This window comes from Diceros bicornis, chromosome 34 (assembly GCF_020826845.1).
Source record: "Diceros bicornis minor isolate mBicDic1 chromosome 34, mDicBic1.mat.cur, whole genome shotgun sequence".
Lineage (NCBI taxonomy): Eukaryota > Metazoa > Chordata > Mammalia > Perissodactyla > Rhinocerotidae > Diceros > Diceros bicornis.
Genome location: NC_080773.1, coordinates 9,362,717 through 9,376,966, shown reverse-complemented (window position 1 = coordinate 9,376,966; position 14,250 = coordinate 9,362,717). Strand labels below are relative to the sequence as shown.

The 14,250-nt window shown below is 57.3% G+C and overlaps 1 protein-coding gene across 7 annotated transcripts; it reads left to right on the top strand.

The window, feature by feature from the left end:
- Positions 1-46: 46 nt before the first annotated feature.
- Positions 47-14,250, top strand: LSR (lipolysis stimulated lipoprotein receptor). 7 transcript variants are annotated; one of them, XM_058530852.1, is made up of 10 exons: positions 48-391; positions 1,591-1,935; positions 7,170-7,289; positions 9,224-9,280; positions 9,858-10,004; positions 12,510-12,665; positions 12,830-12,889; positions 12,983-13,111; positions 13,385-14,013; positions 14,110-14,250. In XM_058530852.1, exons 1-10 carry the CDS (start codon positions 190-192, stop codon positions 14,143-14,145), a joined length of 1,881 nt encoding a protein of 626 aa, XP_058386835.1. In that variant the 5' UTR covers positions 48-189; the 3' UTR covers positions 14,146-14,250. The 7 variants fall into 7 exon arrangements, with proteins under 7 accessions (XP_058386838.1, XP_058386835.1, XP_058386840.1 ...); XM_058530851.1 differs by having other exon boundaries at positions 50-391; positions 12,980-13,111; XM_058530855.1 differs by lacking the exon at positions 12,830-12,889 and having other exon boundaries at positions 47-391; positions 12,980-13,111.

Sequence of the window (14,250 nt, the reverse complement as noted above, 5' to 3'; positions counted from 1 at the left end):
ACCTGGGCCGATCCATTCCCCAGAGCGCGCAGGGGGTGGAGTGGCTCGGAGAACCATAGTGGGTTGAGCAAGTTTCTCCCCGAAAGCTGGAAGCGTGCTCTTCACGTTGTTTCCGTTCATTAAAATCCTAGAATAGGGCAGGGTGGGCTTGGAATAGGGACAAGGAACGGAAGCGGGAAGGGGAGGAGCATGCACCCCTCCCAGCCTTGGTGCGCGCCGCGCCCCCTACCCTCCCGGTACCTGGGAGGGGACGCGCGGGCCGGACGCGCCCGGACGGCCGCGATGGCGCCTGCGGCCCGCGGGCTCTCCCGGGGGATGGGCTCCTACCCGGCCACCCCGGGTTGGGGTGCGGTCGTATTCGTGTGGCTCTTTCTCAGCACCTTGTGCACAGGTACGGAGAGCGGAGCCTCTGGTGTCGCGGAACGTCGGGAGGGCACTATAGAAGGGGGATGGATGGAGCTCTACACCGCCGAGGAGGCAGGAGAGCTGGGGGAGGGAGTGTGCAGAGACAAGGACCTCCGGATCCCCAGGGCCCCGGGGGATCTCTTGTGTGCCAGAGTGAAGGGAATTCCCATTCGTGTCTGGGAGCGCTCCCCCGCCCGCGTTCGGAGTTAGCAGGAAGTGAAACTCCCAGGACCGCGAACCTTGGAGCGGCAAGGAGAATGAGACCCTTTGTGGGGTAGGGGTGAAAGACCACCCGATCACTGGGAAAGGCCGGCCTGGGGACTTGGGCGCGCCCCGAGATTTCTAAGTCTTGGGGTAACGGGGAGAGAGCACCCAAGGGCTGGATCGGACGCTTCCTGGAGGGAGGTATCAAGAAACAGCTCCCAGGCCTCGCGTGGGTGCGGGATTGGGGACTCCCCACCCCCCAACCCCACCCGTCCCCCGCGGGCTCCGGAGTTTCTGTGCGGAAGAGACTGGTGGGATGGACTTAGGGACTTGGTTTGAACCACCTTCTATTGGCAAGCTTTCACCTGGATCAGCTGTTTGTTTGGGTGGGGTGGGGGGGACTTGATCTTTCAGGAGGTTCTCCTGACCTGTTCATTTCAGATGGCTTTGGGTAGGGTGAAGTGGGAGGCTGATGGAGACATTATGGGGGCTTTAGCTACTCCATGGCAAAGCAGTTCAGTCAAACTCCAAAATTTTTCTCCCAAATTCTCAAAACCCGAGGTAACCTGGAACCCTCAGTGGTTGTTTTTGAAGTGGGGCCTCCAGCGCTGTGGCTTGTAGTGGGCACTTTGGGCTTGCCTGTAGGGGCCACAGAGAGAGGCCCTATCCATGAGAGAATGGCCAAGGGAAGGGGGCTGGGGTGGTTCAGAGGCCACTATCTGGGAAGAGGGATGATGGGATGTTCTGAGGAGTCTGGCTGTGTCGCTTTTCGCCTGCCCCTTCAGCCCGGTGGGTCTATAAAATGGGCATGATTATTGGGCCACCTTGCCAGTCCTTAGGATTAAGGAACAATGGGTGCCAGGTGCTCCATAAAGCCACACACTTGAAGTGTCGGGCTGGCGACAAGTGATGTTGCTCGTTCCTGCTGGAGCACTTCCCTGAGCTCACGGTGGTCCCTGCTGACTCTCCTCTTGCCCTCAGCCCCTGCCAGCGCCGTCCAGGTGACCGTGTCAGACCCCTACCACGTGGTGATCCTCTTCCAGCCCGTGACCCTGCCCTGCACCTACCAGATGACCACGACCGGCACAGTGCCCATCGTGGTCTGGAAGTACAAGTCCTTCTGCCGAGACCGCATCGCTGACGCCTTCTCCCCGACCAGTGTGGACAACCAGATCAACGCCCAGCTGGCGGCCGGCAACCCGGGCTACAACCCCTACGTGGAGTGCCAGGACAGCGTGCGCACCATCAGGCTGGTGGCCAGCAAGCAGGGCAATGCCGTGACCCTGGGAGAGTACTACCAAGGCCGTAGGATTACTATCACTGGAAGTATGTTGGGCGGGGCAGGGGCAAGGCAGGGGGTGGGGCTGCGCTCACCTGGGTCTGGGCGCTGGCTCCTGGGTGCCCAGCCTGGAGTCCCCACCTGGAAGCTCATCAGCGCCAGGGTCTGGAAGGACTGACAAAGGGAAGGAGCCCTCCCTCGGTCCATCCATCCGTGCCTTCCTTTATTTAACGGCAAAGACTGATTGAGCACTAACACATACCAGGTGCTGTTGGAGGCCCCGGAAATACAGCAGCGAACCGAATCACCAATCTCTGCCCTCCTGGCGTCGAACGCCAGCAAAGGAGGGAGACAAGGTCAACACAACACATACTGTCAAGTGCTTGAGATAAAGAAAAGTGGGTCATGGAGAGAGGGACCAGGGTTCCATAATACTACTAATACCAGCAGTAATAAGTATAATTTATATAAGTAGCAACTGAGAAAGGGCCTCCTGTGTGCAGGCTCTAATCCAGGTGTACATGGATTAACTCGTTTAGACCACACAGTAGCTGAGTGAGCAGGTTCTATTATTACCATTTTACAGAGGTCCAGAGAGGTCAAGTGATTTGCACAGGGTCACAGAGCTGGGATTCAAAGTCAGCCACTCTGGGTCTGGTTCCCGAGCTCGTCACCCCTTGGCTGGTTCACCAAGGAGGTCACCTGAGTGGACTGAAAGGGCAGCGATTTTACTGGAGAAAGTCTATAACGTGTCAGGCGCTTCACACACATTCTCCCGTTGGGTCCTCACGGCCACGTTTTACACTCAGGACAACTGAGGCATGGCGAGGTTAAGTGGCTCGTCCAGGCGCACAGCTAGTGAAGGGCTGGAGCTGGGATTTGAACCCAGGCCGCCCTGAGAGCCCTCATCCTTAACCGTAATGCTGTCTGCTGATAGGAGGTGCCTGCTGGGACAAAGTGAGGGGTGGTGGAGAGGGCATCCATCCTTCCATCCATCATTTGGTGTTTACCGAGCATCTGCTAAGTGCCAGGCGCTGTTGTAGGTGCTGGGGATGGAGTTGTGATCAGGACAGCTGAGACCCCTGCCGTCAGTAGGTGACGTGCTAGTGGAGGAGACAAGCGGTAAACAAGCAGGTAGAGAATGTTGGAGAGTTCCGAGCGCTACAAAGAGAACAGAGCTGGGCGCTGTGCTGTGTGGAAGGACTCGGGGAGCACACCTCAAGACCTTCGAATGTGATTTGGGGAGGACTGGGCCCTGAAGAATCGAGAGGGCAGAGAGGAAGGGGATGGGCAGCAGTGGGCGAGGGGTGGAGGCTCGCCCACTTAGTGGGTTTCATCCTTCCACTGCCTTCAACAAGGATTAGAGTTTTAATTTGGGGCACGGGGGCGGAGGGGGGAGGGAGCATCCCCTTTCGCAGACCCAAGGAGACCAGGGCATGGAGCACCTGCCTTCCCTCACTGTCTAGACCGCCGACGAAAGGCAGGGTTCCAGGGACCCAGCCTGTCAGTCCTGTTCCAGGGAGGGACCAGAGCTGCTTGCCCTAAATTTCCATGGGCAGCTCAGCCCAGAGCATCCTGCTGTTCTTGAGGGCTTCTTGGGGGTTCAACCTGTCCAGGCCCGCTCCCCTATAACCCGGGGACCTCTCCAGCCTGGACCAGGCGTGACTGCCCAGCAGCCCTGCCAGGACAGCCCAAATGCTGGGAGTGCCCTTGAGGCTGGCTGGAATCAGAGTGACCGTCAGGCTCTGTCTGGGGCAGTCTTCATGCTCCAGAGGCCTCAGGCCCGGGTCTTTCAAGCTGCCTTGATCTAGGCCCCTCTTTGATACAAGCCGTGGTCTGTAAACATCCATTGTGTGTATGTCCTCTCAGGAAGCCCAGTAGCCATGGGAGCTTCCTCCTTCCAGCTTTGAGGATGGAGAAAAGTGGACTTCCCTTTGGTGTTCCTAAGGGTCACCAACCGTCCAGGTTTGGTGAAAGTCGTCCTGGGCAGACCAGAATGGTTGGTCCCCCTCGCTATCCCTCAGCTCAGGTGGGTCCCACTCCCCCTTCCAGTCTTCTCTGCTGTGGGTGACGTGGGCACCTGGATGGGAGCCCTGTGTCTACCTCCTTAGGCTGCTTGTGCCCCCCACTCTCAGCAGCACTGGACCAGGGAGCCCATGGGATCCCTTGAGATCATGAGGGCCAGCTCTGCTGTGTGCAGATGAAGAACCAGAGCCCCGGAGATGTGGAGGAGGCCCAGTTTCTCTTCCCAACTGGAGGCCCAGCCTCTCCTCCCTGCACCCAAAGCAGTCAGGGCGATGCCCAGCCCGAGTGATGTCAGGACTAGACGGGACTGGGGACAGGGTGCGCCTTGCAGGAAGGAGGTGGGCCCAGGCCTTAGAATTGATCAAAAGAAGCCGGAAAGCCGTATTCTTTGTGGGTTTTGAAAACATCATGCAGGCCAAACAGGACGCGTTGAGGCCCAGATCTGGCCCACAGGAGCCCAGATCTCAACTCCTGGCCTGTGAACTTGTGCTGTGGCGGGGGGGTCTCGTCCAGCTGTGTGGCCTCAGGCAGGGACCTGCTCTTGAGCTCTGGCTTTGGAGATCTGTGGTCAGTCTGACTTTAAGATACAGGTGGAAAAATGGTGGCCGAGAGGGTGTGATGGAGAATCCGGAGGACGTGGGAGAATGCAGTTGAGGGTTTTATGAGGATTCAGTGAAAGAAAATGTGTAGAGGGGCCCGGGACATCAGTGGCTAGATGTGTGACCACAGAGGGAGTTGGGCCTCCACTCTGTCATGGCTGCTCCGCAGTCACCTTCCCCGGTCACCCCACGTAAACTTGCACAACCCCCACGTCTGCACTGCCACTATGTCTGCCCTCCCTCATGGGTTTTCTCCATACCGCTTACCACCACTGATATGCACTAGATTTACGTTTTTTCATTTGTCTGTCTCTTCCAGTCAGGATCCGGGCCCTGTCAGAGCAGGGGTTGGTATCTGCTCTCCCTCGCAGTGGCTCTCAAACACGTGGCTCTTGGGACCTCTTTATACTCATCATTCCTGAGATCCTCAAAGAGCTTAGGTTTTAGAGCTAGCTAACTGAGAGAAGTTAGAAAAATACTTAAGGGCTGGCCTGGTGGTGGAGCGGTTAAGTGCATATGCTCCACTTCAGCAGCCCGGGGTTCTCAGGTTTGGATCCCAGGCGCACACCGATGCACCACTTGTCAGGCCATGCTGTGGCAGCATCCCATATAAAGTAGAGGAAGATGGGCACGGATGTCAGCCCAGGGCCAGTCTTCCTCAGCAAAAAAGAGGAGAATTGGCATCGGATGTTAGCTCAGTGCTGATATTCCTCACCAAAAAAAAAAAAAAAAACTTAAAATGACAATAATAAACTCATTATAGGTTAATGTAAAGAACATACTTTTTATGAAAAAATAACCATGTTTTCCAAAACAAAACAAAAAATCTTTCGTGGAACGTGTGGCATGGCGTTGTTTTTGCATGTCTCCTTGAGGTCGGGCTGAGGGGAAGAAGCTGGCTTCCCAACACAGCCTCTGTGTTCAGTACATCGTGATTGCACGTGTCACGGACCCTCTGGAAAACTTCACAGGACACTGAGGAGAGATTCAGTGAAAAGGGCAGATAACATCTTAGTATTATCATGAATGTAACTTTGACCTCGGGGATTCCCTGAAAAGGTCTCGGAGACCCCAGGGTCCACGGGCCACACTGAGTCCCCTGGGTGTCCTGTAGTAGACCAGGAGCCTGGGACACTGCCTGGAACACGGTGCATTCAGTAATTGTGTGTTGAATGTTGACGGACCGTGTCAAGGGCCTATTGAATATAGCCACGTGCCCAGAACGCTGGAACAGACCATGAAAGCTAGGGAAAGTCAGCACGATCAGGGAAGGGGTTCATTTCCAGGTCCTTGTTGGGCACTGGGGACTCTGCAGTGACTGAGACAGACCAGGTTCAGCTTGCACGGAGCCCACATTCTCCAGGGGACGGGAGCATGGATGGTCAGCCCTGAGCTGGCTGACAGAGTTCCGCAGTTGGGCGGGGGAGCTGTGCGAACATGATGGAGCCAGCCCTGTGGGGTCTGAGAACACAGTGCCAGGCAGAGGGGCAGCACGAGCAGAAGCCGAGGCAGGAGTGTGGGCCCGGCACCTTGGGGGACAGTCAGGAGGCTGACGTGTCTGGAGTCTAGCGAGCGAAGGAGAATGGTGAGGATGAGGCTGGCGTGGTCACCAGTGGCCAGATCATCCCAGGGGCCTTTCGGGTCGGGTGAGATGGTTGGAAAGGTGTAGGTAGATGTTGCGGGGGAGGTTTCTATGGATGTGAGGTCTTCCTTCCAAAGGAGGAAGGCTGCTCTTCTCTTAGTTCTCAGCAGTTATTGGTAATGCCCTAGTGGGTGCCAGGTGCTGCAGATGGGGGCACACACAGTGACCGTCCCCAGAGCTGTCATGGAGAAGGGCAGTGGGTGCAGGGGTCAAGATGGTAGGCAGGTCAGCGGGGACCTGAGAGCCAGAGCAGCTGGGAAGAGAGAGGCAGGGAGGCTGTGGGGTGCTCCTCTGGCCTGTTCTGACCTCCTGTCCTCCATGTCCCAAAGGCCAAGTTGCCCGGTGGCTCCCACCCTGACCTGCACTGGTGGATGGCTGAAGGGATTTAACTAATTAGGGCCTGAGGAGTAGGCAGGCAGGAAACCGGATGTGCAGACAGACTTTCATTACTGGAGTAATTAACAGGCTCCTTGCCTGGGGCTGCTTCAGACCTGAGCGTCCCCAAGCCCTGGGCCTGACCGGGAATGTGGGGGCTGCTGGTGTGGGGGGCGGACTAGGAAACTGGGGCTGTCCCAGTCTCTCTCCCACCCCTGCTCTTTCTCATGCCTGGGCATCTCCTGATTCCTGGAATCTGGCCTGTTTCTCTCTGCCTCCTTACCCTGGACCTGTGCCCTGGGTCTGCACTAGGATCCGAGGTGGTTCATGTCGGGGAGGTAACTTGTGCTTTGGGAGGTGGTACCAAGGATGGCTGTACGTCTGAAGCCAGACGGCCCCAGCTCCACCACTGCTGAGCTGTCCGACTTTGGGCGGGTTAGGTAATTTCTCATCTATAGACAGGAAGGATAACAGTACCCAGCGCACAGACTGAACAGAGTTGGAGAGGTAGCCTGGCCTTGGTGTGAACTGTGTAACTCTCCCTTGGTCCATTTGCAGCCCCACCCCCTGCCCCTTTCCCGATGTCCCCATGGGAGAGGCTGGCCTGGCACGGTACCCTCACTCTCTCCTCCTGATGCAGATGCCGACCTGACCTTTGACCAGACGGCCTGGGGGGACAGTGGCGTGTATTACTGCTCTGTGGTCTCGGCCCAGGACCTCCAGGGGAACAACGAGGCCTACGCAGAGCTCATCGTCCTCGGTGAGTGGCCTGGGCGTTGAGGGCCTGGGGATGGGGATGTGGAGGGGGAAGGGGGCCTCTTCCTCTGCCACTTCTGTGTGTCTGCCCTCTGCCCTCCTGCTCGCTCTCTGGGCTCTGTCGCCTGCTTTGCTCTGCCCTCATGGCACCGCCAGTCACCTGGGCTTATCCATGCCCCGAACCTCAGGCAGGGACCCTTCCCTCCGCAACATTTCAAATAAGCCAGATCTGAACTAAGAGTGGAGAGAATGGGGACTCCGCCTCTCCCAGTCTCCTACTTTACAAACACAGAAATGGTCAGAGAGGATTGGCAGTGACTGAGGAGGGTTGATGGTGTGTGTAATTGAGGGGAGGCTGGACCCACCTTTTGCCACATCCCCAGGGCCACATCTCATCCCGAGCTCCTTGCCAAAGTACAGGACCCTTGCCCTCGGCCCTGCAGGGATGCCGTTGGTGGCTTCACAGTGAGTGCTTCCTCAGTGAGGCTGCCTCCACAGGCCCCGGGGCAGGGCGGGGTGGCCATCTGAAGCCCCTGTCTGGCTGTGAGGCCCCTGCTCTGTGTGGAGGGGACGCTGCCATCAGCCAGATACTCTGTTCTCAGCCCACACATATAGTCCCGTGGGGCGTGTGCTATATGTGAGTTGCTGGGTGGCACAGCCATCATCACACGCGTGATGCAAGAGACGCGTGTGAGTGAGCACACATGACGGGGAGCTTGCTCCAGGTGCTCAGGTCACGCACAGAGGTCACGTGTGGGTGTAGAACGCGTGCACCAGTGACCCAGAGAAGTCTGTGTCCTTTGCTTTGGTAAAATGCACAATCAGCATTTCTCAAAAATTTGGTCTTAGGACCTGCTTACACTCTAAACAGTTATTGAGGATCTCAAGGAGTTTTTGTTGAAGTTTTTGTAGGTTATGTCTATAGTTGCTTAACATTAGAAATTGAAACCAGGACATTCTGAAAGCACAAGGGACACAAGACACAATCGATCCATTACCATCAGAGCAATGATGTCATCACATGTGGCGGGGCCTCTGGAAACCCCCTCCTGTGCGGGAACGAGAGTGGAAAAGGCCAGTGACGGCTTAGAATTGTGAACGTCGTCCTGGCCCCGAGGGCAGGACCTGACTTTGAGAGCTGCTGGCTTTCTCGCTGGAGCCCCTCGTGGGGCTGTGCGCAGAGCGCGTGAGCTCTGGAGAGAGCTTCGCAGAGCAGGCAGGTGGATGCCCCCGTGATACAACACCCGAGGGGCCCCGAGCAACCCCTGGCACCTAGGGGGTGGCACCATCTGGGCCGGGAGACGTGGTATGGATGGGATGCACGGACCAAGAGGGGACCCTCATGGGCCAAAGAACCAGGGGTCTACTGTGACTTTTATGGGCTGTAGGCACTTTTGCCTTTGTGGGCCTCTTCCTCTGTATTTAAAAAAAGTTCTATTTTATGATTGCCTTGCTATAGAGACAATTCATTATTATATATTCAGTATTATTCAATTTTTTCTTCAGACTTGAAAATAAAATTAAAGCCTTTCCGTGGGCCCTAGGGCACTGTGCCTACTATGCCTGATGGAATGGGACTGCCCCTATCACATAGGATGGAACCCTTTGGGGGGATAGGACCTGTATATGTGGAGAAGATGAGTATCCAAACTAAGGTCAAACCTTCAGAACCCAGGGGATATGTCACGGAACCCTTTTGGGCAATGAAATCCCCCATAACATGAGAGAATGGGTGAGCTGTGATGGAAGCCTTCTGGAAAACAGCACCCACATGGTGGGTGGAGGGCAGGAACCACGTGCTGGGAGCCTCCCGGGCCACGGACCCCTCCTCTGTTTCAGGGCACACCTTCTCTGTGATGAGCCTGGAGCTGGGCCTCAGGGAGGGGTGGCCGGGGCTGGCCCTTGCCAGCATAATCTGTCTCTCTTTTGTCCCTCCAGGCAGGACCTCAGGGGTGGCTGAGCTCTTACCTGGTTTTCAGGCGGGGCCCATGGAAGGTACGGGGGTGGAGTCCCCCACACACCACTTACACTTCTAAGTATTCTCCTCCATCCTAAATACTGCTCGCTGTGGACCCACACTAACCCCGCCTGACTCCAACTCCGTGGCATCTAGCAACAAAGCTCTGGGCTCTGGGGTGGCCTGGGCTGGCTGAGGAGTGGCCTGGGCTGGCTGAGGAGTGGCCTGGGGTGTAGGCAGGGGCTCCTGTGACTGGTGCCTGCCATGCTCTTCTCAGGGATGGGGTCTGGGCAGCTGGCTCTTTGTCCCCCCTCTGAGGCTACAGCCTGTCTTGCTCTGGCCAAGTCGCCTCTCATTTTCTGCCTTGTCCAGATGAGCGCAGGATGAGTTCCCTAACTTTGGGACTGGCATGCGTTGCAGAGAGGTGGGCGTCCCTCTGCTGCTGCACCGCAGCTTCTGACATGGAGAACCCAGCAAGGGGGGCAGCTTCCCCGACTAGCTTTGCAAACAGCTTCACCCCATCCCCGTCTCTGCTCTGCCCTGCCATGCCTGTGTGCCTGTGTCCCTGTCTGTCCCAGACCTGCTGGCTCAGGGCCTGCTCTCGTCTCTCTGCAGACTGGCTGTTCGTGGTCCTAGTCTGCCTGGCTGCCTTCCTCCTCTTCCTCCTCCTGGGCATCTGCTGGTGTCAGTGCTGCCCCCACACCTGCTGCTGTTATGTCAGGTGCCCCTGCTGCCCGGAGAAGTGCTGCTGCCCAGCGGCCCGTAAGTGCCCCTCCCGGGACCACCCCCGCTCAGCCTCCTCCTGGGTCCAGGGGAGGATGTGGCTGCCTGCCCCCCAGGACAGTGGCACTGGTCTGGAGCTCATGAGGTGAGCAATCTGGGAGAAAGTGGGCCAAGGAGGACCTGCTATTAGATTATTGACATACTTCAACTTTTCATTTATTTCTAATTTCCATTTACTTTGACTTTTTCCTTTTGAAAGTATCAACTAGGCACATGGTAAAAAAAATAATTTAAACAGTACAAAACATCATCCACTGGAAAGGAAAGCTCCCTTTAAAAACAAAATCTTAAGGGGCCAGCCCTGTGGTCGAGTGGTTAGGTTCGGTGTGCTCTGCTTTGGTGGCCTGGGTTTGGTTCCCTGGCTTGGACCTACGCCACTAGTCTGCAGCCGTGCTGTGGCGGCGACCCACACACAAAGTAGAGGAAGACTGGCACAGATGTTAGCTCGGGGCTAATCTGCCTCAGCAAAAAAATAAAAATAAAAACAAAATCTTAAGTGAAAAAGGTAAGAAACCAAACAAGGTTTACAGAACTACACGATGTACATCCACACAAGCATTCTGGATTTTACATGGACACCGTTTGAGGACATGTCTGGCACATCAGAGTGGGCACCTGGAGGGCTGGGAACGGAAGTGGGGCCCGAGATGAAGGAGGAAAGAAGTAAATCAAACAGACGGGAAAGAAAGAGAGGCTTGCTCGTCCTGCCGCCCCGTTTCCTCTCCTCAGGGCTGACAGTGTCATTGCCAGGTCCCTGGTTCCTTCCAGAGGGTGTCTGGGTCCACCAGCACCTCTGCAGTCCAGGCTGCATTAACAGTAAGATCGTAGGCCATTGCTGTGAGCGTGGGCAGGTGGGGGTGTGAGGCCCGGCTCCACGCCCTACCTGCTTAGAAGCCCAGTGACTCCCCCTCTCAGCCTCAGTCTCCTCCTCCGTGAAATAGGGCTATGGGAGAGTCTGCTAGACAGGGTGAGTCTGGGGATCTGGTGAGCTGCTGTGTGCAGCACTTAGCTCGGGGTTTGGCCTACACAAAATGTTCCACACCCGCTAGCCGTTGGACATTGCTGCTGTCAGCGTTGGTGATGACCAAGGGCCAGGGAGCACATCAGAGCCGTGCCACTCACCCCGTGTGACCTCAGATAGACAGCGTTCCCCCTCCAAGCCTGTTTCCTTCTCTGCAAGGTCCCAACCTCGTGGGGTGTCGTGAGCATTAAGGCAAGACTGTGCCAGTGCCCAGCACGGGCAGTTACAGTCATTGAACTCGGTGGCAGACAGCCTGGTTCCTCAAATACTCCCCTGAAAAAAATCCACTGCTCTCTGGAAGACTATGCTGGCCGTCCCCTCTCTCTCGTGTTGTTTTTAGTTGAGAGCTTGCTCAGGGGATGGGTTAACCCATTTCACAGGTGAGGAGGGACCCCAGGGGCTGCAACCACGTTTGCAGTTACCCCACTAATAAGGCTGGGCCAGGACTGCAAATGCCTTTCCCAAAGTCCTGTTCCCTCCATCCTGAGACGATTACCCCAAACCAAGGCCCCATTAACTCGCTGTTGGAGGCCCTGTTACTTCTGCCGCTGAGCCATCCCAGAGCACAACTCCCACGGCTAATTATAAAACAGCAAATCACCTGGGCTGCCGAGGTGCCTCTCCTGTGGGGCTGAGCACTGAGCCTTCTGCCTCCGCACTGAATCAGAGGTGAAGGGGGCTTTCTGAGCCTGTCTCCCCACTCGGTTTTCCTGTCCCAGTCCCAGGGAGGAAGTGACTTGCCCAGGCCCGGTGACTTTGCCACAGAGCAGCCACCAGAACCCAGCCTCTGGCCTGAGGGAGGCAGCCAGGAGGATCTGCCCTTGAGCTGTCAAGCCCAGAACCAGGCAGGCAGGGGAGTGGGCACTGCCCACGAGCTGGAAACTTTAGAGGAGATACTTTGCTGCTCGCCCCGGCACGCCTGGACTGATTCCCGTCTCATCTGGGTCTGGAAGACCCCGTGGGGAGGACCCAGCAGGCATGAGAGCAAAGCGGACAGGAGATCCCCCAGATGATTCATTTTCTAGAGCAGAGGCTCAGCCGCCACCAAGAATTCTTGATTCCAGCTTCTGGGTCCAGCACACAGGCTTTACCTCAAGAGGCATCTTTGCCCGCTGTTGCTCTGTAAGAACGCAGGCCCAGGGTGGCCTCATCTACTGATAAGGTGGCTAGAGTTGGGATTTTTTATGTAAAACCTCGTGAAATGTTGGCAGACCGTCAAATAAACATACTGGCCTGCCAGTGTGCACAGAGGCCCTAAAACCTCTGTGAGGAATTGCACAGGAGGTGTGGACTCAATGAAGCTGATGTCCCCTAGACTCAGGGACCCTGCAGAAACCAACCAAGGGCATCGGGAAGCTCCACCGCTGGGGGTTGGGAAGGTCCAGGTGCATGTCCCTCCAGCCCATCACAGTGGACGGCAGCACAGCTCCTGGGCGCCTTCTCACGCTGCGTGTCCTCCCCAGTGTACGCTGCTGGCAAAGCAGCCACCTCGGGCGTCCCAAGCATCTACGCCCCCAGCACCTATGCTCACCTCTCCCCTGCCAAGACCCCGCCCCCGCCAGGCATGATTCCCATGGGTCCTGTCTACAACGGGTATGACTTCGACAGGAATAGCTCAGGTGAGGCCTGGGGGGCCAGGAGCAGCTGGGGCTGGGGGGCTGGGTATTTGAGCACTAAGGGGTCCCGGGCTGGAAGGAAGAGGGCATTGGGGGCAGGGTAGAGGGGGCTGCGAGTGCAGGGCTTGGCTCCCGGTGGCCAGCCACTGACAGCCAGTCTCCCCCAGTTGGTGGCCACAGCTCCCAGGTACCCCTGCTTCGTGACACAGACAGCAGTGTGACTTCTGGTGAGATACGAGGTTGGACATACCTGTAGGGGAGGGGGCTGGGTCAGCATCTCTCCTCCCAAACTGATCACCTCCCTCTCCTGTCCCTAGAAGTCCGTAGCGGCTACAGGATTCAGGCCAGCCAGCAGGACGACTCCATGCGGGTTCTGTACTACATGGAGAAAGAGCTGGCCAACTTCGACCCTTCTCGACCTGGCCCCCCCAGCAGCCGTGTAGAGCGGGGTGAGCAGGAGCCTTGGGGTCTGAGGGGGAAGGGGAAAGCAGGTCTCCCTGATACCTGCCCCAGGGATGCTTGCTGCAAATCCTGGACAGAGTCCCTCCTTCCCTACCATAGCCACAGTGAGGGGTGTACAGGACCCTGCATATCATCCCTTAAGAAATGAGAAGCCCAGGGCCCCCTAGAGAGTGTATGGGCCAAGTGGGTGACACTGCTGGAACCCCGGACCCCTGACATTAAGTCCCGACCTCCTCCCCTGAAACCCTCCTTCCCTGCAGCCATGAGTGAAGTCACCTCCCTCCATGAGGACGACTGGAGATCCCGCCCTTCCCGGGGTCCTGCCCTCACCCCTATCCGGGATGAGGAATGGGATCGCCACTCCCCGCGGAGTCCCAGGGGATGGGAGCAGGAGCCCCCCCAAGAGCGGCCAGGGAGTGGCTGGGGGGCCAGGCGGCCCCGGGCCCGCTCTGTGGATGCTCTGGATGACCTCACCCGGCCAGTGTCTTCTGAATCAGGGAGGTCTCCCCCAAGTAGTGGGAGGCGAGGCCGGGCCTATACACCGCACCGAAGCCGCAGCCGTGATGACCTCTACGACCAAGACGACTCAAGGGACTTCCCACACTCCCGGGGTCCCCACTACGACGACGTCAGGGCTAGAGACCACCCTCTCGCAGACCCTCGGTCCCGCAACCACCGCTCCCGGGACCCTCGGGACGATGGCTCCAGGTCCCGGGACCCCCAATACGATGGGCGGCTCCTGGAAGAGGCCTGGAGGAAAAAGGGGCCACCGGAGAGGAGGAGGCCTTACAGGGAGGAAGAGGACGAGGAGGAGGCCTACTACCCCCCGGCGCCTCCCCCTTACTCTGAGACGGACTCCCAGGCCTCCCGGGAGCGGAGGCTTAAGAAGGTGAGTGGACACCCTCCCTGGCTTTAAGACCCTTTCTGGACCCTCTTCTCCCGTTCCCCCGTCTCACACCCTCCTGTCTTGCTTTCTCCCTTGCAGAACCTGGCCCTGAGTCGCGACAGTTTAGTCGTCTGAGCTCACGTTTTGTATGTAGCTTTTGTACGTTTTTTGTTTTAATTTGAGGGACTACTGCTGATCCTCCCCTCCAAGTCAAATAAAATTTATGATCACAAGGCCGAA